This window comes from Maniola hyperantus, chromosome 7 (genome assembly GCF_902806685.2).
Source record: "Maniola hyperantus chromosome 7, iAphHyp1.2, whole genome shotgun sequence".
In the NCBI taxonomy this organism is placed as follows: domain Eukaryota; kingdom Metazoa; phylum Arthropoda; class Insecta; order Lepidoptera; family Nymphalidae; genus Maniola; species Maniola hyperantus.
In genome coordinates this window covers 673,545-700,374 of record NC_048542.1, presented here as the reverse complement: position 1 = coordinate 700,374, position 26,830 = coordinate 673,545, and the positions used below count along the sequence as shown (strand labels likewise).

The following is a 26,830-nucleotide window of genomic DNA, read 5'->3' as shown; positions in this document are numbered from 1 at the left end:
ACGCAGACGAACAGCACGACGCAGAAGAGAAGGTAGAGTGGTCCCTTCATGTTATACCCGAATCTGTTCTAGAAGATTCCTAACACTAGACCCGCGACTTCGCCCACGTGGATACCTACTTTTGTCTCAAGACGACAACTAACCAAAAAGTATAATTAATTTGTGAATCATATCTTTTATACGCGAGTGAACTTGTAAAAATCGTACAGTCGGTGAAACAAGTTGTTTTACTTAAAAATAATATACAGGGTGTAACCAGAACGCTGGCAAAAACGAAGACAGGTGATGATTACCGATATGATACCACAAAAACGCGGAAAAAATATTAAAAAATCCTATACATTTGTAAAAGTTTACGATATATTGCAAATAAAACATCTGACTGACGCTAGTGACGCTGACGTAAGTAGGGCACTCGGAGTCAATGCCGCATCGAAAACGGGGTATTGACCCGAGTTTTGCACGCTATACATTGCGAGTTTGAAAAATATTAAATCACTAAAACTACAAAATGAGGCAAATGGTATAACCATTTTGTAGTTTTAGTGATTATTTGTTTTAGGTATTGGATTGTGTTCAGGTAGTACATAACTAAGTTTTTACTTGCGTAAAACTCCATATATCTTTTAAATACCTTTAACTAGAGAATGCTTAGGTGAAAAAAAAAAACACAAAATACTTATGGTATATTAAAGTTTATTTGATAATAAAATATCCTACATTCTACTTGTACATACATTCAAACAAAACATATTATATTATCTGATATACGTAAAGTGCAGAGTAGTTTCATCATAGAGAATCAACTCAATAGTCTTTTTAGTCAACATTATAATTTATTACCTAGGTATATTGGAAAAATATGAAAATATCTGTAGGTAAGTATCAATACAAAACAAATAAATTATTAACTTAATTAAAATGTTTTGCTTTTTTAAATTTTTCCTTAAAATTAGACAAATCATTGTAATTTTTTATTTATATACCTACTTAATTAAGTACCTAAATATATGTATATCTAAGCTAATAGTTAAAATGGCACTTTCGTTTTAAATCTTTTGACATGCAAACTTTTACCAACCTAATACTTATTATGATTTATGATAAATAATAATTATATAATTACTAGCAATTAAAAATTGCATTTTGAAATATATTTTTTTTAATTTTTGATCCCACGCCAGTCCAATAGGCAGGCCAAGATTTACGATATCAGGATATATCAAATTAGTTTTTAAAATTCTTCTAAAATTTGACTATGTACCAGGTACGTACTTATCTAAATTGATTTATAGCTAAAGTAAATTGCCCTTGAATAGAGAATTTTATTTGCTCGAAACATTGAAAAAAGTCATGTTCCGTGTGTACATTGATAATAACCGACCTTAATTTTATTACAACATTTTATCACACTTGAATGATAAACATCTCTACCTATTATAGGTACTTCATATTATATTTTTTTTATTTTAATAGGTAAATGTTTTAAATTAAAAAAAAAAGATTCCATCCTAAAAAATTGAGCTACATTTTATAGACATTGACATCATATTGTTTTATTTTAACAAATGGTTCAAATTAAATTAAAAAAAAATTAAGATTTGTCTTGACGACTATCCAAAAATTTTGCGCTACAAATGTATTCAATGTCTATGAAATTATAGACATTGAATATTATATTTCATATTTTTTTATTTCAATAAAAGGTTAAAATTAAATTTGAAAAACAGTAAGATTTGTCTTTACGACTATCCAAAAACATTTGCGCTACATTTTATAGACATAGAATTTACACAGGTGAATAGGTGAGTTTAAGTTTACGTACTTGATAATTTAATACATTGTTATAAATCAATTGTTCAAATATGTGGTTAAAATTACTTACAGGTACGTTTTTTGGGGTTCTGTACCCGAAGGATGCCAATAATACCCTATTACTAAGCCTGTCTGATCTGTCTGTCAACGGGCTGTATCTCATGAACTGAGATATTTAGAGAGCGGGAGAGAGAGAGAGAGAGAGAGGGGTAGAGAGTTGACATTTTCACAAAGTGTGTACCGTACCTATCTATTTTGTAAAACCAAGATTTCATGCAAATTAAAACAATCTGCATGCCACAGCCCGATCCATCCAGTAGTTTTTATTGTTATAAAGAATATTAGCCAAGTTGCTGACTAATATTCCCCTTTCTCCTCCAATTAAGCGTAAAGCTTGTGCTAGGAGTAGGTACGACAATAGTGCAACGGGTGGGATTTGAACCGGCAACCTTTCGGTTTTCAGTCCGCTCCTATAACCGTTGAGCTATCGAGGCTACCTTCTTCCCACATCAAACGAGTCACAGGGAGCTGCTGGATGGCGGCGCAAGACCGTAGCGTGTGTAAGTGTCTACGAGAGACCTATATGCAGCAGTAACGATACGATTAAAGGGTTCTTGCCACCTCTATATAGCTCTTTGTGCCGGCAGGGATTAGTCGGGATGATGGCAAGAGTCAAGAGACCTGATGGATTGACGCTGGTTCACTGGGAATGGGGAGGGGCGCTCATGTGGGACGCAACATGCGTTGACACATTGACCCCGTGTCATATCAGGGAGACAGCATCAAGACCGGGAGCCGCAGCTGAAACAGCTGACAACGGCAAGCGGCGCAAGTATGCCTCTCTTATCGAGAGTTACATTTTTGTTCCGTTTGCCGTGGAGACCCTGGGGCCATATGGAGTCTTAGTGCAAAAAAAATTATACGAGACATTTCACCGCGATTAATAGCCTCATTTGGTGACAGAAGGGCTGGCTCATTTTTTGCGCAACGGATCAGCCTGGCTGTCCAGCGCGGAAATGCAGCCAGTATTCTTGGCACCATTCCACGCGGGCATGAATATGATTTGTATAGTAATTAGATAAGCTAAGTAATAATATAGTAATTGGGCTAGCCCTAAGTTTTATTGTAATAAAATAATAAATAAATAAATAATTTTCCGGGATAAAAAGTAGCCTATGTGTTAATCCAGGGTATAATCTAACAACTACAGGGTAATTGAGAAACAAACATCCGAACATCCGAATTTCTACACTTTCACATTTATAATGAAAATCGTCATTAAAAAAAGTGCAGCAGTTGATGATACAAAATCGGCATGTCCGGCGACTATGTGACGCGACACGCGTTTCGTATTCCCTAGCTGGCTATCAAGGTGCTGTGAGGTGTGGCAGTGCGCAGTTGTCGCAGAGTGCGGCGACACGACACGCGGCGGGAGCCGAAGCGCGGGAACCCGGATATGCGCTCCACTTTCACGGGCTCTTCACGTCTGCCGACAAAACAATAGATTAGTACTTCCGTAGGTAAAATAAAACAGTCGCAAATGAGGAAGCTCGTCGACGCGTTCATCAAAATGGTGAATGAGAGGCCAAAATTAAGCAAAAATGTGATAACCGCTCCGAGACGTCGAGCGAATTTTTCAGGGGTTGTTAACGCTGATGTAGAAGTGTACCCACATCACCTATCGTTGATAGTATTCATTGTGAGAGGAACTGATGATGGCATGAGACGAGGATGATGGTAATACCTGAAGAACATGTGATGTTCGACGCTGCAGCGCCACAGCCGCTTGCTGGCGCTGGTGGAAGGCAGCTTGAAGCTGAGGTAGGTCTCGTACTCGTCGTACTCGCCGGCCCGCAGCCTCAGGGTGTAGATCCGCTTGTTGTAGCTGATCTTCAGGATTTTGGTCCACGGGAAGCGGTTCATTATGAACCTGGGAACAAGCAGTCTTTATTAGAACAGGCGCAATGCAGTGTAAGACGCTGTGGTCTGGCAGGGATTTAGAATTTTATTATTTCCAAACTTCTGGTTTGAACTGGTGAGAGGCTTCGAAAACTGAACTTTTTCTGGCTTGAACTTTTACTTTTTTAGATTTTTATCGCAAAAAATGTACATCGACATTTAGAAAGAGGTAGCAAATTTGACAGCGTTGTCCCTATCATTGAGACCGACAAAACGTCACATAGGTATGAGTGACAGAGACAACGCTCTACAAAGCCGAAATATCATTCTAAAGGTCGATGTACATTATTTTCTGCCGCGTACTGTATGTCAGCTTACCCGTCTCTCACGACAGAGATGCCGTGTGCGCACACGGCGAGGCAGATGTCCACGTCGTCAGAGTCCTTCACGCTGTGTACCTCTGCGCCATACATGGCCAGCTTTTTGGCGTTCTCGAGGTAGTTCAGTTCTGCTATTGCTGGCGTTTGACCTCTGAAAATGGAGGAAATTCGATTGTCATTAAATTCAGCTTCATCAACCATTGCCAGCTCACTATTGAGCACGGGTCTCCTCTCAGAATGAGAAGGATTTTTTTAAATAGAGATAGTGAGCAAACGAGCAGGCGGGTCATCTGCTAGGTGATTCCCTAACTCAGTGTCTAACACTAAATGATAGCCACCGAGGTTGGTTAGTTCTACATTGCTGCTTCACTGGGTGATATTAAAATATTTTTTCGTAGAAAACCTTCAACGAATAAAAAAATGAACTCCGTTGCTATCATTCAGTGTTAGAAACTGAGTTAGCGAATCACCCTGCTGATGTTAAGTGATTACCGCCGCCCATGAACATTTGCAGCACCACAGGAACTGCCCATGCGTTGCCAGCCTTTTAAGAATTTGTTAGTCCACTAATTGAATAACCCCATATTATAATCTAGTGAGAACACCGCCGATAGGAGTTGGTTCCACAGTTTGCATGTGCGTGGAAAGAAGGATCTGGCACAACGGACGGACAGGTGGTGAGGGTGAAATTGCTGACGGTGACGGAAAAAGGAGGGTGGAATGAGGATGTGGATTTGGCCATAGTTCACAACGAACAAGTTCTGTTCTTCCTGGGTACTTAGAGACTATTCTAGGATAGGATGCGCTAGAAGTGCGTAATGTGATGTTCGCGCGTCAGATACAAGTATTTCACCTGTGCTTCCTATACAACTCGTCGACCTTATCCTCCAGGTCAGGCGTGAGCACGTGGAGCGGCACGGAGTTGTGCGCGGAGAGCAAGGCCGTACTCACGCGCGCCTCCCTGTCACCCAATTCTGACTGTAGGACGTACGACGCTAGCAGGGCGTATGTGATGTTCGAGCATGTTAGACGACCTGAAAAATATAAAAAAGACGCGTTATAAAGCCATGGAGGAGTTTCCTTGAGGGATAAGATCCGAAATGAGGAGATCCGCAAGAGAACCAAGGTCACCGACATAGCCCAAACTATTAGCAAGCTGAAGTGGCCGTGGGCAGTTCATGCCTGTCGTAGAGGCGATGGCCGTTGGAGCCGGAAAGTCCTTAGAGACCGCGTTTAAGCAAGCGTAGTGTGGGACGCCCTCCAGCACGATGGACCGACGATACAAAGAGGCTGGCGGGAAGTGACTGGATACTGGATGAGGCAGGCTGAGGATCGGGTGTGGTGGCGCTCTTTAGGGAAGGCCTATGTCCAACAGTGCACGTCCACAGGCTGATGATGATGATAAAGACATGACACTAATTTATTCATTAATCCTCAATGAACGTGCTAATGAAATCTTTAAAAGATTTCGAAGATCTGGAAAAATCGGAAACTTCACCTTGTTTTTTAGAAATCGCGGAATTTCGCAAAATAACACCTGCTTCTATCCAACATATGAAAGCTTTTAATCCCAGCCCCTAATTATTACCGTATTTTCAGGTAAAAAGTGTTAGACCCGTGCTGCTGATCCGGCTTGATGGGTTGATCATGATTCATGATGAACACCAAGGGAACGTTTAACTACTAAACTTGGGATAGATGTGACTTACCTTCCATAAGATCTCGTCTGACGGCGAGGCCAAGCTGGTACCGTGAGTGGTCATCCCTCAACTCGCAGGGCTCTGGCGGGTAGAACTTGGCAGCGAACTTTACGTCCCAAGGCTCATCTGCAAATAAAATTCAAGGTTTGGAATACTCTTCCGCGATATGTGTTTCCTACCAATTACAACCCGGGTATCTTTAAAAGAAGAGTGAATAGGCATCTTCTAGGTAAACGCGTCCCATCTTAGGCCACATCATCACTTCCCATCAGGTGTGATTGTGGTCAAGCGTATACCTACAATGAATAAAATAAAAAAAATGTCGCATTAACTTCTTTTTAGATGTTCCCTCAGGTTATACTGGAAAATACTTATTGGCAAGACTCCAATAGTATCTTTGACTTACTTCTGAATGTTTTGGACAGTCGTCTCGGCAAGTCCACCCACACCCTGGGGTCTCCGCGCTGCACGTGGAGCAAGGCGAAGTAGTCCTTCTCCAGCACGTCCAGAACATCGCACACCTTGTCCAAGAGATCGGCACCCGTGGCTTTTCTCTGAAATGATGCATCATCGTCATCATAATGATCAACCCATCGCTCGCTCACTTTTGAGCACGGGTGTCCTGTCAGAATGAGAAGGAGTTGGGCCTTAATCCACCATGCTGGCCAAGCGCGAATTGGCAGATTCACGCACCTTTGAGAACGTTATGGAGAACTCTCATCTCAGGCATGAAGGTTTCCTCACAATGTTTTTCTTCACCGTTAAAGCAAGTGATATTTTATTGCTAACTCCGATAAATTGGAGTCGCATGCCTGGGATCGAACCCTGGACTCCCAGACTAGAGGGCCTAGGCTTGGGCTATCACAGCTTGTTTGCGATAATAAATGGTGATGTGATATTGCAGACGAGAGTTGGTAACTCTACCAGCGTTCAGTCGCGCTGCCATGCCGTCATCTGACGCCAGGCGACGCAGACTTTCGCGCATTCTGCTGCCCCTGAAACAATTACCTCAACATCGACGGTAATGTGTTCCCCAGTGAGCAGCTCGACGCGAACTCTGCCAGCGTTCAGTCGCGCTGCCATGCCGTCATCTGACGCCAGGCGACGCAGACTTTCGCGCATTCTGCTGCCCCCTGAAACAATTACCCCAAGAAGAAGGTAGGTAGGTCTTATAGCAAAGGAAAAAATTCGAAAACCGTGAATTTGTGGTTACATCACAAAAAAAATATATGTTGTGAACTAATAATAATTAGTATTTTCACCTTTCAAAGTGGATACCAAGTGGGGTATCATATGAAAGGGCTTTACTTGTACATTCTAAAACAGGTTTTTATTTATTTTTATGCACAATAATTTTTGATTTATCGTGCGAAATATCGAAAAATTACGGCTGTAGTACGGTACTCTCGGTGCGCGAGTCTGACTTGCACCTGGCCGGTTTTTATAGGCGATAACTATGTAGGCGAGCTGAAACCTAAAACTCTTACGGCGATTACGCACTGCACTTCCGTCATCCGAGTTCTATCCGTCATCCGTGAGAATACCAGCGATTATCTACGACATAATATTATGTCATAAGCTCCCATACAAATCACAAAGTCACGTATTTTCACGTACTGGAATCGGATGAGTGCGTAACCGCCGTTACAGATATTTCTCTCGTAGATATTTATAGAGATATCGACGTATGCTATGCATGTCGGAATTGAAAATGCTCTCTATCAAAAGAGATTTCATGAACAACCTTGAATTCAGTACATTTAGCAAAATAAATATTTATATTACAAAAGAGGTAAACTGTGAACGTTCAGGAATCTCTTGCTGTAAACAAATTAACAATAAATAAACAAGTAAGAATTTGTGTAATTTCATCATCCAACTAGCTTATACTTGCGACTTCGTCCGCGTGGACTATACAAATTTCAAACCCCTATTTCACCCCCTTAGGGATAGAATTTTAAAAAATCCTTTCTTAACGGATGCCTATGTCATATTAGCTATCTGCAGGCCAAATTTCAGTCCAATCATTTTAGTGGTTTGGGCTGTGCGTTGATAGATTAGTCAGTCAGTCACCTTTTCCTTTTATATATTTAGATTTAGAAAATTCTACACGTAAAATGAAAAATATCGGTCAAGTGCAAGACGTTCTCGCACACGATGGGTCCCGTACCATCGTACAAGAAATAACATTTTAATTTTCATGGCGGCCATTTTGAAATTCTTATTATTTGTTGTTATAACGGCAATAGAAATATACTCTGTGATAATTTCAACTGAGTTAAACTCGAGCTTGGCCGGTTTTTTTATTACGTTTTTTTACGTCAACCGTATAAAAGACTGTGTACGCGTGGATTTAGGTATTTAAAAAATCCTGTGGGAACTCTTTAAAAAATCACGTCAATCCGTTGCACTGTTGCGACATGATTGAAGGACAAACCAACAAACAATCACACTTTCGCATTTATAATAAGGGATTATAAATGCGAATAAGGATTTACACAACAAAACTTCAGCAAGTATCTTCTTATTTCAATGTTCAAACCGTCTCCAGTTACTTAAGTCACGTTTGTCTACTTGAAAGCTTCCACTGAGAGCCCTTCGTGCCCACTCCACTCCCAGGCCTCAGCACGAGCTGAGACCCTCCCAGACCCTGACGCAGTGCTAAGCGCTGTGGTCTTGTTAGGGAGAGGTCGCGGCTTCGATTCCTGACAGGGGTTGGGAATTTTATAATTTCTAACTAGCTTCTGCCCGCGGCGTCGCCCGCGTGGCCTACAGGAAACAAATGGATTTTTTTTTTTCAGAAACAAACATTGTAACATCAGGATGCGCACTCTGCACCAGCACCGGATAACACATATAACCTTCCAACCCCCATTTCACCCCTTAAGGGGGGGATTTCAAGTTAATAATATCATAAATTAAAACTGTCCCATTCAAACATACAAGCTTTCATCCCCTATTTTACCACCCTTATGGGCAAATTTTCCAAAAATCCTGAAACACATATTTCTTCATTTGTGACCGAAAACCCAAATACCAACTTTCATGCAAATAACTTGTCAAATAAAATCCCCCATTTAAAATTTGTGGAATTTCGAAAAATCCTTTCTTAGTGGATACCTACTCTTTACAAAGAATAGACCCTCCAAATTTTATGTCTTTAGGACCAGCGGTTTAGGCTGTGTGTTGATATACCTATATGTCAGTCAGTCAGTCAGTCAGTCAGGACTTTGAATTTTATATAAGTATATAGATTTTCTGGTCAAGTTCCAGTGGTTCAAGATAAGGTGCAGACCGTAATCTGTATGAAATTGATTCCGATTTCCGAGCGCGGCAACACCACACGAGCAGATATTATAGACCAGTACCCGTAGTACAAGATTTTACGTCTCACCAAACCAAACCAAATTCGAGAGTCGAAATACTTCCGCGTTACAGTAAACTGGATCTTAAACGCCTTGTTTTAAAGCTCAAGTTTGTCTACACTTCTACAGCCAGCGCTCCAAGCGGAAACATTGCGAAATTAAAATCAGTGGCATTGAATATTTGACTTCAATTCAAGGCTCTTTAGGTCCATTTTACTTTGATGTTATTGTGTTTCGACTCTCGAATTCTAGCAACGTTTGGTGAGACGTAAAATCTTGTACTACGGGTACTGAGGGGAAGCTTCACACTAGCTCACGCACACCACGACGTGCCACGGCCGCTCCGTTTACGCCCAGTTCGATGGCAAACGGCGGCAAACGGAGCGTCCGTAACACGTCGTGGTGTGCGTGAGCTGCGCTATGAGTGAGTGAACCTACAGCCCGTCGCCGCTAGTATGAAGCTTCCCCTCTGGTCTATATATCTACTCGTGTGGGAACACTGCCTGTGCCTGCAGTCGCACTGTAAACCACTAACCAGTGATCCATAGATAATATACTAATCAGTGATCTCGCTAGCAGTTTGCAGTCTGCAGCCCATCTCCGACTTGTACCTTAACTTGTAACGGAGTAAAAAAAACAAAGGAACTGTTTCAACTACTGTTCAAAGGAGAGATGTCGATTAATTTTAAAATAGCACGCAAGTCCATACCATACCACACGAGTAGATATATAGACCAGAGGGGAAGCTTCATACTAGCGGCTGGCTGTAGGTTCACTCACTCTAGCGCAGCTCACGCACTCCACGACGTGTCACGGACGCTCCGTTTGCCGCCAAACTGGGCGCACGGAGCGTCCGTGGCACGTCGTGGTGTGCGTGAGCTATTGTAAAGCTTCCCCTCTGTACCCGTAGTACAAGATTTTACGTCTCACCAAACCAAACCAAATTCGAGAGTCGAAATACTTCCGCGTTACAGTAAACTGGATCTTATATGCCTTGTTTTAAAGCTCAAGTTTGTCTACACTTCTACAGCCAGCGCTCCAAGCGGAAACATTGCGAAATTAAAATCAGTGGCATTGAATATTTGACTTCAATTCAAGGCTGTTTAGGTCCATTTTACTGTAACGCGGAAGTATTTCGACTCTCGAATTTGGTTTGGTTTTGTGAGACGTAAAATCTTGTACTACGGGTACTGGTCTATAATATCTACTCGTGTGTCCATACTTCACGTTGGAGAGCACATACCTATACAGTATACTCGTAAACTCCGAGTTACTGCGCAGCACTGCATTCTTGGCAGAGAACTGCCGTAAAACAACTGGCATAGCACATTGAGAGAGTCGTAAAACTATAGTGACGGATCTATGAGCTGAAATAATTGATGGTGTTTCAATTTATTGTTATGGATATTATTATGTTTATTTTTATAGGTACTTACACCGATCTAGGTAACTACACTCTTTTCAAAATTCATGAATATCATAAATCGATAATATGTATCGAAGATTAACTTGATATAATAGAGACGATCAATGAACCATCGATAGATAGAATAATCTGTAGCTATCTATGGCATTGATCAACTTTGAACGTATTACCACTACTCACCCTTTAAAAATTGTGATAGTGTGATTTTAGAAAAAAACCGGACAAGTGCGAGTCAGGCTCACGCAACGAGGTTTCCGTATTATAGTCGTATTTGTTTTTGTCGATTATAGTCGACATTTTGCACGATAATTCAAAAACTATGATACATAAAAATAAATAAAAATCTGTTTTAGAATGCACAGATTAAGACCTTTTATATGATACCCCACTTGATATAGTTATCTTACTTAAAAAAATGAAAATACTAATTATTAGTTCATGCCCACAATTTAATTTTTTTTGTGTGATGTAACCACAAATTCAGTTTTCAGATTTTTCCCCTAATGTCAGCTATAAGATCTACCTTCCAAATTTCATGATTCTAGGTCAACGGGAAGTACCCTGTAGGTTTCTTGACAGACCGACAGACAGACAGATAGACAGACAACAAAGTGATCCTATAAGGATTCCGTTTTTCCTTTTGAGGTACGGAACCCTAAAAATTAAACACGATGATGCCCAGCCTCGTGGATATAGGGGTTTCAAAATCCTGTATATTTTTTTTATTTTCCGAGATAAAAAGTAATCTGTCAGTCTTCGGTATGCAAGCTATCTCTGTGCGTACCTTTCGTCAGGTAACATACAGATCAACGTAATTTCGCATATATACAACACTAGCCAACGACTTCGTCCGCGTGGATTTAGGTTTTTGAAAATCCCGTGGGATCTTTTTAATATTCCGGGATAAAAGCAGCCTATGTCACTCTTCTGGTCTTTAACTATGCAAAAAACCACGTCGATTCGTTGCTCCATCTCGTAGTTTGTACAGATTATGTAGGTACGTTTAACCTCCTAATGGGCTCATTGCCATGAGTCAGGATCTGTCTGGACGGAGGAGTGTTTCAAACAACAATAGTTTACGAGCAACGCCGGTAAACATCGCTTGTTTATGTTGGCATGTCACACTAGTTTAACGTTTACTATAGTGTGAAGCGCTGATATCTTAGTGGTGAAGACCGGCCTCTTTTCGGGAGGTCGGCGGCGGCGTTGCTTTCCGATTTGATTTGGTCCAGGAAAAGTAAGGAAATATGGCGAGTGAGTTCCCAAAATACAGGTACGCAGTATACGTATGCATATTGGATTTCTAAGGATCTTATTTCTCCCGTCACTGGCCTAGATTGCTCGTGTTGGTAGGTAAGTACTTATTCCGCAACATTGTGTCAACCGCATTGGATTGATCAAGTTGCATCAAGATCTAATGTTACTACTTAATACTTATCCTAAATGATTGCGGTTCACAGCATACTATACTTAATACCTCGAGCCTCAACAGCTCAACCGGTAAAGGAGTGGACTGAAAACCGAAAGGTCGACGGTTCCAACCCCGCCCGTTGCATCATTGTCGTACCTACTCCTAGCACAAGCCTGACGCTTAGTTGGAGAGGAAAGGGGAATATTAGTCATTTAACATGGCTAATATTCTTTTTAAAAAAACCGTATTTAAACTTAACATCTAGGTCAATGCAGCATCTAAGAGAATCTTCAAAAGAGAATCGTAGCCGAGTCATGCACACAAAAGGAAAAGACAGATCGCGCGTGAAACGTAAACAATGCTTCAAAATTAACCTTTTTTTGTTTTTTTTAAGAATATTAACCAAGTTATTTGCTGACTAATATTCCCCTTTCCCCTCCAATTAAGCGTAGAGCTTGTGCTAGGAGTAGGTACGACAATAGTGCAACGGGTGGGATTTGAACCGGCGACCTTTCGGTTTCAGTCCGCTCCTTTGACCATTGAGCTATCAAGGCTCTAAAGTACTTCTATCGAGGCTTTGAAGTATACCTATAGATAATATCTGTCCCGGCTATACTCACGTGTTTAGTCGACGTTAGCCCGACTAGTTTCGAACCCATCCGGGGTCCTTTTTCAAGGGAGTCAGTTCCACACGTAAACACGTGAGTACAGCCGAAACAGATATTATTTATAAAATAAAAAATAAAAAAAAAATAAAAAAAAATTATTCGAATAAACTTTTACAAGTACTTACTTACGAATAGTCGGATGCATCTACCACTGGTTCGGAATGCCTTTCCTACCGAGAAGAACCAGCAAGAAACTCGGCGGTTGCTCTTTTCAAACATTTGATATAGGTACACGATTATGCCATGTATAAAATAGTATTTGCAGTCTTGTGCGTTGCTGGAACGAGCTGCAGGTCAAATCCACGCTCTTTTATCATTTAGATAATCTTCAATTGTGTAATATGCTTTTTTCAGGAGCATATTTTTAATAGATTTTTAAACTCGTGCAAAGGTAAGTCCAAAATAGTTTGCGGGATTTTATTATAAAAGGTTATACCGTATAATGGAAACCACTCACGGTAGTTTAAACGCTAAAAGAACCTGTAGAGTTTGTTGAACTTTAGTACTTAGAGGTGAGTCTGTAGTTCGTGCTTGAGTAGCCATCGTAGGATTATAATTATTGATATCTAAGATACGGCTCGTTGGCTAAACGTGCGTTATGCTTTGATTGCTCTTTTTTTTTTAAAGAATATTAGCCAATAATGACTAATATTCCTCTTTCCCCTCCAACTAAGCGTTAAGCTTGTGCTAGGAGTTTGCAACGGGCGGGGTTTGAAGCGGTGGCCTTTCGGATTTCAGTCCGCTCCTCTTACCGTTGAGCTATGAGGCTATTTTAACTGAAATTCTTCGTGTTAGGTTTTCTAGACAAATTTTTTCAAAAAAATTACAGCCAAGTGTCTCTTGGAATGATGCAATGAATGACATCCAAATCTGTTCAAGCATTTAGAAGTTATGAAATTCACATACATACATAAATCCTGAAAACATACACTCTTTTTTTGGCACTGGTGAAAAAACAAACTGAACGTTGCATTCGTAACTAATTCGCAACTAAAGTAAGGTATAGTACGCGACCGGTCGAGATGGCAATCGGGATGGAGACGCCCCGCACATCCGCACAGGATATATATTTAAGTAGTTATTTACTAATAGCGCAGGTACAATACCTATAGTTTTGTTATGGTTTCGTAAGGAAGCCGTAAAATGAAGTAAATACCGGGGACCCTACTTTGAGATTAAGTTTCCAAACTCTTAAGCCCGCACTTCACTCGCGCCGCGCCGCGTGAGAACGCCGCGAAATATTACTGCACTGACTGTTACTATTGACCTGACAGTTGACATACTCGTGTTTAATCAAAGAAATCAAAATCGAATAATTTATTCAAAATAAGTAATAAGTAAATTACACTTTTTGATTTTCAGTTGTTGGATTTGTAAGATATAGTAGTGATAATTTTTACGCGAACTTAAAACTAAAGCTACGAGGGTTCCAAACGCGCCGGTCTTAGAAGAGAGCTAATATGGCAAGTCTTTTTTCAAATTTTACGCAATATACTTACTGTGAGATTGTGTAGAATGTAGATCAACAACAGTAACTTTTCGAAAATTCCCACATTTTTTGGCGATAACTCAAAAACTTTTTCGGTGAACGGCTAAGAATGGATGAAGAGACGGGCATAGCTAATGAGTTAATGACAGGCAGACAACTTGTAAGCCACTTGACTTCCCCTCGACCTTCGACTGAATCAGCTAATAAAGAAGAATGGGGCTACGGGCTATGCTACGGGCTCGATGAGATTAAATCAATAGTGCGGCCGGCAACTCTAATCCACCAATCCACAAATTGAAATGTAACACAGGGGACTATATTTTGAACTGCAAAGTTGAGGGACAGCGTTTATAAAATAAACCCGCTAAGTGCACCGAGGGTTCCGTACTCGGGTATTTTTTCGACATTTTGGACGAAAAATCAAAAACTATTATACATAAAAATAAATTAAAATCTGTTTTAGATCGTACAGAAACGTACGCTTTTTCATATGATACCCCACTTGGTATAGTTATCTTACTTTGAAAATTAAAAATACAAATTATGGTTCATAAACACATTTTTTTTTGTGATGTAACCACAAATTACGGGTTTCGAACTTATTCCTTTACTAACTGATGCCCGCGACTTCGTACGCGTGGATTAAGGTTTTTTTAATCCCGTGGGAACTCTTTGATTTTCCGAGATGAAAAATATATAATATATAGCCTATGTCACTCTCCAGGTCTTAAGCTATACCCATACAAAAAATCACGTGAATCTGTTGCACCGTTGCGACGTGATTGAAGGACAACGACAGGACGCTGTAGCGTCCAGTAGGGCCTACACAGCATAGTCAGACTTGGGTGCGTTTGGAACCCTCGTTGCTTTAGTTTTAAGAACGTATTAATTATCACCACTATATCATCTTAAAAATAAAAAAAAATTACAATCAGGAAGCGTAAAATTTTACCTATTCTGAATAAATAGTTTGGAGTTTGAGTAGTCAATCCGAAACGCAGATGACAAGATATTGGCAGCCGCAACAACCCTGCTTCAAACGCGCGTTTTTTTAAATATTGCTAAGAAGCGTTTCTGTTTATCCTCCCGTGTGTTTTCGCGAAGGCTGCGGTTATCAAGTGGGTCAATTTGTATCCCGTCCCGTGTCGGCCACGGGCCGCGGTGACGTCACTGCGGACAGGAATGCGCCCAAAAAACTAAGTAAATCTCGGTAGAAAACATAAAAAAGTTCGCTGAGTTATAACGTTTTACCTGTGCGTTTTACGATCGAATAGTTTATTTTAGACTCGTCTCTAGTCTCTGCCAATATGTAATTTTATTATCTACCTGCTACCTGAATTTACCAAAGTTTTACTTTTTAAATACAAAGTGTTTAAGTCTTTGAGGAATAAATGATATCATCATCATCATGATCGACCCATAGCCAGCTCACTACTGTGCTGCAGATGCTACAGGGCACGCGTCTCCTCTCAGAATGAGAAGGGGTTTGGCCATAGTCTACCACGCTAGCCAAGTGCGGATTGGCAGACTTCATAGTTCATACACCTTTGAGAACATTATGGAGGTATGCAGGTTTCCTCAAGATTTTTTGATGTTTAATTACCAAACGCTCCGAAAAGTTAAGAGGTGCGTGCCCGGGATCGAACCTCCGACTTCCGATTAGGAGGCGGACGTCTTAGCCACTAGGCTGTCACAGCAAATAATATTGTACTTACCTACATATTATTACTTATTTATATTTAGGTACCTACTTAAGTCATGGGTTTAATTTAAGTATGGTTTATGTCACAGACTACCAAGATGAAGAATTTTAAAAGATATTCCATTAAAGTAAGCTCCTACCTACCTACTTGAAATTTAATTGAGGGAGGTAGGTCTGTACCTAATAATTAAAGTAGCGCATTTTTGCAAAATTAAAAATAATTAGTAGGTAAGTGCATAGGTGCCTACCTAGATACAGGGTACATTTTTTAATTCAAAATAACTGAGTCGGTATTTAATGGATGGTTAAAGGTCAATAACCGGAAGAGGTAAGTAAGAAGAACTACTGTACTAAATTAGCTTAATTTGGAATAATTAACCAGTAAAAATAAAACATAAGTTTATGCATATTAGGTATTATAAAAACAGTGTGTAAGTACCTACCTACCTAACTTGGTAAGCTAACTATAAATTAAAAACAACAAAAGTTACGAAGTTATTGCAGAAAGAGTAAACAGAGATAAAACATTATTAACGAAACATCAAGCATGCGTTATGAAAGCGGGAAAAGGTTGACGACCTCTCCCTGTCACACAACTTTTTTAATTAATAGGTACCCAACATGGTACCTTACAACCAGCGATCCCGACACAAAAAATACCTCATAAAAAATAAATGCATTGATTTCTTTTTGAATATCGAAGTCGAACTCTTATATATACTTTATTCAACTATTTAAAAAACTTACCAACTTATTTATTTTTCAAGCGCACTGTTTTTTTAATGAGTCATTTTTCATGTCAACTACGAACTTTTAGATAACGTTTTTTTTTTTAATTTGAATTGAATAGTAAGCGCGCACACAACGTGTTTTGAATAAAGCCGGCGCCAAACTAAACTGGTTTTGGTTGGTTTCACCTTTGTGGTTCAGGGTTCTTTAGCTTGCTATAGAGACTTGAGTCAAGAGCTACTACGAAGCTTGCATTCATGAATTTCTTTGTGTGGATGAGTAAGAAATATGTCTGCCTCTCCTTTCCCTGCGTTCCAGGGAATTTGTCAACGGATACGAGTAGTCAGTACCTACTCAGTAGAATTAAGATGTCAAGATCCCAGTAGGTACCTAAGTACGTAACAGTTTGGAGATCTCAGATCAAATTTTTGCACTTTTGTAACAAATCAAAGATTATTGTAAGCGCCCGAATAAATAATTAGTTTTTGTCCGTCTCCGACCGTAGAACTCTGAACTCTAAGTCTAGCTAAGTCCTTGGATCGACACTCGCATTTTTTTAGGGTTCCGTACCTCGAAAGGAAAAAAGGAACCCTTATAGGATCACTTCGTTGTCTGTCTGTCTGACTGTGTGGTTGCATCATAAAAAAAACTCAAAGTAAGATAACTATATCAAGTGGGGTATCATATGAAAGGGCTTCATCTGTACATTCTAAAACAGATTTTTATTTATTTTTATGCATAATAGTTTTTGATTTATCATGCGAAATGTCGAAAAATAATTCCCTAAGTACGGAATTGTAGTGGAAATGGGAATATTAGTCAGAATGTTAATCTTGGCTAATATTCTTTAAAAAAGAAAAAAAAATTAAAAAAAATACATACACACAGGTCAAACACATAACCCTCCATTGGGCTTCGCCGCAGGGGCGTAAAAAGTAGGAGAGAACAGCATAGGAAGCTATGATTCATTGAGTGTTACATCTGCTTAGTATTCAGGAGGTGTTCCAACGCGAGACTGGACTGTACTTTACAAATTACAATCCATGTTTGTAATCAGTGCCGTGGACGACCTCTTGATTTTGCATATAGGTATACCTAGGCACCTACCTAGTCTTGTACGTGAAACTATTGTCTGCTAATCATACCCTATCCTAAGACCCAGCGCGTGCCAGACCTTCATTATCCTAATCCTAATATATAATTATCCTAATCCATTATCCAATCCTAATTAATATTATAAATGTGAAAGTGTGGATGTTTGTTACTCAATCACGCAAAATGCCTGAACGGATTTGGATGCAATTTGGAATGGAGATAGATTATACCCTGGATAACACAGGCTACATTTTATCCCGGAAAATCTGGTTTTTTTTATAGATATTGCTTTTGATTCTTCTACACTGAAGAATCAAATGACATGTGTTTAAAAAAGTAACTGTCATTTAATTAGTGATGTCATTGAAATAATAAATCGATTGAAATCGCAGCCGGTTTCTCAAAAAAAAAAAAACACCAAAATAATGACGATATCTAGAGATTTTTGTAAGTATTATATTTTGAAGGACAATAATATGATTAATATCTGCTGCTGTTAGTCAGTTTTACTTGACATAGTTAGTTAATTTGCAAAATAATAGCAAAATATATTTCAGTAAGTATCTAAATTTATTTATTTAACCTAAGCGATCAATAAATATAATTTAATATTTATAAACAGCACATTTTGAGTTGATTATTAATAATAATAATTATTATTAGGTATTCTTTTGCAGTTCAGGACTGATTTGATCAATTATTATTTAGCATCGATTTTTAATGAAATCCTCAGATGAAATCGAATCAAAATTATTATTGCAAACCTTATCCTTATAACTGTCAGCTGTCAGTACGACATATACATATTAATCTATGCAGTACGAGTACCTACATTGCAAGACAAAATAACCTCAAACTCAACTTGAATCACTTGTGTGTTGTGTTGTTTTTGTTAAAACTTTGTGATTTTTACAAAAATGGGCGAAGAATCTACTAATAACAATCCGCCACACAAAAAGCAAAAAAAGAAGCGTAAAAACTTTTTGAAAAATGCTAGGAAATATGCGAAAAAAGGTCAAATGGGACGCGGTACTCAAATACCACAGGATTTGTATGATTATTTTGTGCAAATTTTGGAATCTATCAAGCAAGGAGTCGAGGATTCAGATGAGCGACGTAATTATGACTATGCAATCTATACATTTTATCTCTAAAACTTAGTTCAATATAGGTTTCTTTTCATGTAAACAAATTTCTAACCTCTTTATTATTTATTTCTTGTTTTGGTTTAGCGAATTCCCGCTCTTTATCTAGGATACTTGTCATTCTAAAGTGATATAAAAACTGTCTTTGTATTCTTCGCCAGTTAAATACCAGTGTTTAATTGTAAGTTACTGTAAAAAGATTTTAAAATTGTCACCTACACTTTTCTACAAAACCCTACCAGTTACCTGCTACTTGCTTGCCCATTGTGTTATCTATAGAAAAATAACATATATTTGATAGGTTACAATCTTTTTAAGCAATTTGAATATATATTATATATCACTTGCTTTAATGGTGAAGGAAAACGTCGTGAGAAAACCTGCATGCCTGAGAGTTCTCCATAATGTTCTCAAAGATGTGTGTCTGTCTGTCAATCCTAACTTGATTATTTAGAGAACAGACATATACCGAGAAATTTAGAAATTATAAAATTCCAAACCCCTGCTGGAAATCGAACCCGGGACTTCCCACTAACAAGACCACAGCGCTTACCACTGCGCCAGGAAGGTTGTGTTTGTGTTTTATTGTCTGTGCTCTACTAACTATAACTATCTTTACAGAAGCCCTAGTCAACAATGTGTTGGAAAGAACAAAAGGTGAAGAGTTAAACATAATCGGCAACCAGTTAGGTTGCCGTCTCGTAGAGTTACTCCTCCCATACGCCACCCCAGAACACCTAGAACGCTACATAGAAGCCCTATCACCAGAACTACGTCGACTGTGCTCCGACAATTTCACAAGTCATATAATAGAGACTTTGTTACGAGTATCATGTGAGAGAGCTACCGAGTATTTACAAATCCTCGACCAATTAGATGATGAAGGGCCAAAGAAAAAGCGTAAAAAAACCAAATCAAAATACACAGATGAGCACATTACATCGTGTCATGAATTTACACTAAAGATATGCAAGTATGTGTTGAATAATCTGGAAGATTTTGTATGGGATCGATACGCAAATCATATCCTACGTAGTGCGTTGAAGTGTTTGAGTGGCATTGTGTTGCTGCCTGGGGAGAAGGCCAAGCCGAATATGTTTAAACAGACAAAAGAGGATAATCCCAGTATACCTCCGCATTCCACTGAGATGAAGTACAAAGTTGTGCCTGATGAGTATAAGGAAATTGTAAAGGAGTTTGCCAACAGGTAACTTTTCATTTCAATCAATCAGCCTGTTTGCGTCCACTGCTGGACATAGGCATTCCCAAGAGCGCGCCACCACACACGATTCTCTGTAAAAACTAGATAATCCATTTATGAGACACTGGGTTGGTTTGCACATGCACTCTCAGTGTCTCATGGGTGGTAGATTCCTAGATAAATAAAAGTACGCATGAAACAGCCTACTTACTAACATAGTCATTAGCAATTCATTTTATTACTAACAAAATGGATGTAATATCTGAAATAAAGATGATTATTATTACTATTATTATTAAAAATTCGTTAATTTGATATTTTTGTTGGGGGTTTATATTTTATTATTTTAGCAACTTTTACTTTAAAATTATCCAAATAAGGTAAGTTTTACAATGCGCTTACACACTTTACTTTTTTTTAATAAAATGTAAGGAATTATCTGTAAAAGTAAAATTTTGTCTCAGATTTTGTACGTTACTGTGTATCTTAGCACAAATGTGGCATATATACTTTATATAAGACTAGCAATCCACCCCACACAAACCACCTCTTTATAATATTAGTGCAGATGGAAACATTAATTAGAAATATTTTTTACATAATTATCACAAAAGTAAAAATGTAGATACATGTATCATCATCATGATCAACCCATCGCCGGCTCACTACAGAGCATGGGTCTTCTCTCAGAGTAAGAAGGGTTTTTGCCATAGTCTACCACGCTGGCCATGTGCAGATTGGTAGACTTCACACACCTTTGAGAACATTATGAAAAACTCTCAGGTATGCAGGTTTCCTCACGATGTTTTCCTTCACTACTACTTAAAAAGCACATAACTCCGAAAAGTTAGGAAGGTGTTTAATATAACATAAAGTTAATTTAATACACAACTTAGTACATAATCAACTTATTTTAGATTGGTAGCATGGCCCCAGTTCAAAGACTTGCCATACAAGAACATAACCTCTGCCCTACTCCAAGTATTATTATACGCAGTTAAAAACGCAGATAAGAACTTAACTAAAACTTTAATAAAAAAGTTATTAAATGAAAGCTTCGCGCCCGAAGATTGGGTCCCCGCCGGTGATGAGAAGGATAAAATTGATATTGACTTCGAGGAATTGAAGGAAGAGAAAAAAGTTAAAACTGCTCCTGAAGATTGGGTCTCGGAAGGGAATGATGAGAAGAAGATTAAAAGTCATATTAAGGAATTGAAAGAAGAGGAGAAAGTTGAAACTTCTGGGAGCTTGCCTCCTGTTTTTGAGAACGAATCTGCTGTTAGGTTAGTACCGTTATGTGTTATTTGTCTGTTGTATGTGTCAAGAAACCTACAGGTACATCCCGTTGACCTACAATCATGAAATTTGGCAAGTAGGTAGGTCTTATAGCACACTCAAGGGGAAAAATCCGAAATCGTGAATTTGTGGTTACATCACAAAAAAAAATTTAAATGTTCATAAACCAATAATTAGTATTTTCAACTTTCAAAGTTAATATAACCAAGTGGGGTAACATATAAAAGGGCTTTACACAGGTAATTCTAAAACAATTTTTTTTTGCATAATAGTTTTTGATGTATCGTGCAATATAAATAGAAAAATTAAGAGCCTCAATAGCTCAATGGGTAAAGGAGTGGATGGAAAACCACGACGGTTCAAACCCCGCCCGTTGCACTATTGTCGTACCAACTCCTAGCACAAGCTTGACGCTTAGTTGTGTAGAGGTCATTTAACATGGCTAATATAATTATTTGCACATTGCACCTTGAATAATTTTTTTTTTGTGTTTCCACTATTTCGGAAAGTTTTAGCTACTTTTTGTATTATTTTACTTATATGATTAATAATTGTTCCATGTAAATTGTGTGAATGTGCATGTAGTGTTTGCTTTCAAATGATTTTACATACAACGTCTTGTAATTTAACTTTATGTAATTTAAGATCATTTTTGTAAAAAATAAAAATCGCTAGCGAACCTTTTCAATAAAAATAAAAAATAAAAAAATATTTAAAAAAAACTGAGTACGGAACACTCGGACCGGTATTTTCTCCAACTATTCAGGTTACTAGAAGCAGCTCTGTTCGTGTCAAAGAAGAAGACGTATACTCAGATATACGCGCGCTGTTTCATCCACCGCCTGGGACGGCTGTCCTGCATGCAGATGCTCAACTTCACAGTGCAGCGACTCCTGGACAACTGCCGTATTAAGGAAGAGGTCTGTGTTGTTTCTATTTATTTATATACTAGCGCTTGGCTGCAATCAGACCTGCCCCCCAATTGTGTAAGAATAACCATTTGATGGCTATCGCAATCGTCAAGAAATTCTGCCCTTTGATTGGTTGATTCGCTGTTTACATTTTTTCACAGCCAATCAAAGGGCAGAATTCTTGACGATTGCGATAGCCATGAAATGGTTATTCTTACACAATTGGGGGGCTGGTGGCAAGTGATTTTTTTATTTTTTTTATTTTATTTATTTTATATCTAATTAAAACGCCAGTGCCACTTTTTTTTTTTTTTTTTTTTAATTACCAACATAGAGAATGTTTATCAAATCCAATTTAGACACAGCAAAAAACCACGAAGGTTTAAAAAGTGTGTCATTCCGTCTACTTCTTAATACATAATAATAATAATAGTGTTTCTATAAACAATATAACACTAACTACAGTAACTAGTAGATGACTACTTACACTAACTAGATGATTAAATTTAAATACAAATAAAGGTACAAGAAAAAAGACATAAAATACAAAACGATAAAAGATCAAAGAATTTTGAATATGTACGCTGAGAACATTGAATGACATATTCATGCAATGCTCTCAGCGTACTTCAGTAACTCCCGAACCAGTATTATAGACCCATCATTAAATGGGTCCCATTGAGCATTATTGTTCAAAAGCGCGTTGAATGATGCTGTGATGATGTGATGATGCAGCCTAAGATGGAGCGCGATTGCTTATTTACTTTTAAGGGTTCCAGACCTCAAAAGGAAAAACTTATAAGATCACTTTGTTGTCTGCCTGTCTATCTGTCTGTCTGTGTGTCAAGAAACCTACAGGGTACTTCCCGTTGACCTAGAATCATGAAATTTGGCAGGTAGGTAGAACTTATAGCTGACATTTGGGGAAAAATCTGAAAACCGTGAATTTGTGGTTACATCACACAAAAAAATTAAATTGTGGTCATGAACTAATAATTAGTATTTAATATTTTTAATTTTCTAAGTAAGATAACTATATCAAGTGGGGTATCATATGAAAGGTCTTCACCTGTGCATTCTAAAGCAGATTTTTATTCATTTTTATGCATCATAGTTTTTGAATTGTCGTGCAAAATGTCGCAAAAGTACGACTGTAGTACGGAACCCTCGTTGAGCCTGACTCGCACTTGGCCGATTTTTTTCTCTTTCTATCTAGTTTCTCATCGCAAGCTGAGACAATCACTAAGTGGGTCTACAAAATAGCATTTATATGTATTTCTTTCTTTTTGTGTAATTTTAAGTTTATTATTTGTGACCTTTTAAATTAAAAATGAAAAAACATGTTTTTGGATTTCAGTTTGAGCCAATGTTTGATGAGTTGGCCACAAAGTATGATGCAATACTGGCGTGCGGCAACACTGGCGTATTGGTGGCCATTGCCAAGGCGTGTTTGCGCATCAAAACCAAGCAGATGCAGTTCCTACAGGTAAGTTTGAGCCAATGGTACTGATTCTGAGGACATCTAAATTTTAGAGTATTCACATCCTCTTCTTACTAATGTAATATGAAAAGGACAGACACAGTTTGACAGTTTTAAATTTAATTCTTAGAGGTTAAAACCCGTGATTTTAGCGCACAGTCGCGAGCCTACTGTTTAAATTTGTAGCGTGCACTAAAATTAAGAGTCTTTAAATGTAAAATTCATGTTCCGTCCTTTTTTAGCAATATTAAAAAGAAAAAGATGCAGATATTTTAAATTTAGTTTGTGACTGACTGATCTATCAACGCACAGCTCAAACTACTGGACGGATCGGGCTTAAATTTGGCATGCAGGTAGATATTATGACGTAGGCATCTGCTAAGAAAGGAATTTTGAAAATTCAACCCCTAAGGGATGAAACTTGGGTTCGAAATTTTTGTAATCCACGCGGACGAAGTCGCGAGCATAAGCTAGTGAAAAATAAAAGAGAGACCACTTACTACCCGGGCAAGCTAAGTTTGCACCTCGCGTCGCGTCGATTAAAAATTAAAAAAAAAAAAAAAAAACTCAACAAGTGGCAGACAAAAATTCGTAGAACGTGTATCAGTGACAAAGATGCAAACATACACGTACTACGAATTTTGGTCTGCCACTTGTTGAGTTTTTTTTAAGGTTCCGTACCTCAAAAGGAAAAACGGAACCCTTATTGGATCACTTTGTTGTCTGTCTGTCTGTCTGTCTGTCAAGAAACCTACAGGGTACTTCCCGTTGACCTAGAATCATGAAATTTGGCAGGTAGGTGGGTCTTATAGCTGGCTTTAGGGGGAAAATCTGAAAATCGTGAATTTAGGGTAAAATCACACAAAAAAAATTAAATTGTGGTCATGAACTAATAATTAGTATTTTCAATATTCGAAGTAAAATAACTATATCAAGTGGGATATCATATGAAAGGGCTTTTTACCTGTGCATTCTAAAACAGATTTTTATTTATTTTTATCCATCATAGTTTTTGAATTATCGTCAAAAATGTCGAAAAAATACGACTGTAGTACGGAACCCTCAGTGTGCGAGCCTGACTCGCACTTGGCCGGTTTTTTTTATTTAATTTTTATTCGACGCGAGGTGCAAACTTAGTTCGACCGGGTTATACAAGGAATTGTTTATTTTTCCCAGAATTTGGAAAAAGCGCTCAACTGTTCAGAACCAGACTACCAGAAACATTTAGCAGTGCAGTGTCTAAAGATGGCGCCTCTACGTACCAACGATACTAACAAGGAGTACTTTATACACGTACACGGCTCCGTCGTACTACAGACTATGCTGGACTTCCAGGTAATTGCTGTAAAGAGCCTAAAATAAATATATATAGGTACAAGACGTCTCTAACTTCAAAAACATAGAACTTTCATAAAACCTTCAACCCTCCCTTTCAGGGGAGGAATTCTTCAAAACCGTTTCTTAGCTGACACTTACGTCCTAGAAAGAACCTACCTTCCAAAGTTCAGGTTTGTAGGCTTTATAGTTCCTGAGATTTTGTGATTAGTCAAGTGAGTTTATATATATAGATTACTTTTTAATTGTTCTAATTTACATGGCGGCCATTTTGAAATTTTCGGTATTTGTTGTTGTAGCGGCAATATACACACTATGTGAAAATTTCAATGAGGTTACAAAGCAGTAAATTTGAATGCGCCCGTAATGTTACATGTTGATGGAAATTCTATACGTTTGTATAATAAGCTTCCAGAAGACATATTGAAGATGTCTCTCAACAAGTTCAAAGTTTTCATAAAACGCAAACTCATTGAAAAATCCTATTACAATGATTATTTGAATGAAAAGAAAGCTTGGGAATGAATTGCCAAACAGCTTTGTGTTAGTTCTAAGCGATTTTGTAAAGTGGTGATAATAAAAAAAATACCAGACTGAGTTTGTTGTGGGCTCATCTAAGACCTGGGCGCGTTTGGAACCCTCGTAGCTTTAGTTTTAAGTACGTATTAATTATCACCACTATATCATATCATCTTACAAATAATAAATTTATGACAATCAGGAAGCGTAATATTTTACCAATCTAAATATATAAAAGGAAAAAGTGACTGACTGATCTATCAACGCACAGGTCAAACTACTGGACGGATCGGGCTGAAATTTCGCATGCAGATAGCTATTATGACGCAGGGATCCGCTTAGAAAGAATTTTTGAAAATTCAACCCCTAAGGGGGTGAAATAGGGGTTTGAGATTTTGTGTAGTCCACGCGGACGAAGTCGCGGAAATAAGCTAGTTCTGAATAAATAATTTGAGTTTGAGTTTGATATTGCAGCGTCCAGCGAAGGTAGTGTCCTGTCTTCTGGAGCTTGCTCCCGAAGAGTTGGTGTATATTATGTGTGACTCGAAGGGGAGCCACGTCGCGGACGCCTTTTGTAAGGGACAGTTCGTCGGCGCCAAGGCCAGGGACAAACTTATATGGAGACTGAAGGTATTTACAGCGTTATCGACACTGAAGGTATTTTCAGCGTTATAGACACTGGTGGTATTTACAGTGTTATAGACACTGAAGGTATTTATAGAGTTATAGACACTGAAGGTATTTACTGCGTTATAGACACTGGTGGTATTTACAGCGTTATAGACACTGGTGGTATTTACAGCGTTATAGACACTGAAGGTATTTACAGCGTTATAGACACTGGTGGTATTACAGCGTTATAGACACTGGTGGTATTTACAGCGTTATAGACACTGGTGGTATTTACAGCGTTATAGACACTGGTGGTATTACAGCGTTATAGACACTGGTGGTATTTACAGCGTTATAGACACTGAAGGTATTTATAGCGTTATAGACACTGAAGGTATTTATAGCGTTATAGACACTGAAGGTATTTAGTGCGTTATAGACACTAGTGGTATTTACAGCGTTATAGACACTGAAGGTATTTATAGCGTTATAGACACTGAAGGTATTTACAGCGTTATAGACACTAAACATCGTAAATCGTTATAAATAAAACTAAGCGTGGTGAATTTAACTACATAGTTAAAAAGCAACGATTTAAAAGCACTTGTAAAAGTTTATTTGAATAAAAATATATTCTATTCTATTCTATAGA

The 26,830-nt window shown here is 38.4% G+C and overlaps 2 protein-coding genes across 5 annotated transcripts in view; one reads left to right on the top strand and one right to left on the bottom strand.

Moving 5' to 3' along the window:
* The window catches only part of LOC117983680 (protein 4.1 homolog), a 202,280-nt gene extending 185,496 nt beyond the window's left edge, over positions 1–16,784 (bottom strand). Inside the window, exons 1-8 of one of the 4 annotated variants that reach the window (XR_011236946.1) lie at positions 9,869–9,990; positions 6,803–6,927; positions 6,201–6,348; positions 5,804–5,920; positions 4,948–5,128; positions 4,093–4,245; positions 3,560–3,745; positions 1,822–3,301 (exon numbers count right to left, since the gene is read on the bottom strand). Coding sequence is in view for 3 of the 4 variants with exons in the window: in XM_069499790.1 (XP_069355891.1) it covers positions 3,172–3,301; positions 3,560–3,745; positions 4,093–4,245; positions 4,948–5,128; positions 5,804–5,920; positions 6,201–6,348; positions 6,803–6,927; positions 9,869–9,911 (1,083 nt within the window). In the remaining variant the exon portion in view is untranslated. Of the gene's footprint in view, positions 1–679; positions 3,302–3,559; positions 3,746–4,092; positions 4,246–4,947; positions 5,129–5,803; positions 5,921–6,200; positions 6,349–6,802; positions 6,928–9,868; positions 9,991–14,163; positions 14,185–16,602 lie in introns of those variants that run through there. The other 3 variants (XM_034970302.2, XM_069499791.1, XM_069499790.1) reach the window with 3 other exon arrangements.
* A 1,718-nt stretch (positions 16,785–18,502) lies between these two features.
* Positions 18,503–26,412, top strand: LOC117983912 (nucleolar protein 9). The gene is made up of 7 exons (XM_034970553.2): positions 18,503–18,795; positions 19,446–20,031; positions 20,943–21,308; positions 22,088–22,241; positions 23,590–23,718; positions 24,889–25,047; positions 26,041–26,412. The coding sequence occupies exons 1-7, from the start codon at positions 18,597–18,599 to the stop codon at positions 26,239–26,241; spliced, it is 1,794 nt and encodes a 597-aa protein (XP_034826444.2). The 5' UTR covers positions 18,503–18,596; the 3' UTR covers positions 26,242–26,412.
* The last annotated feature ends 418 nt before the right edge of the window (positions 26,413–26,830 follow it).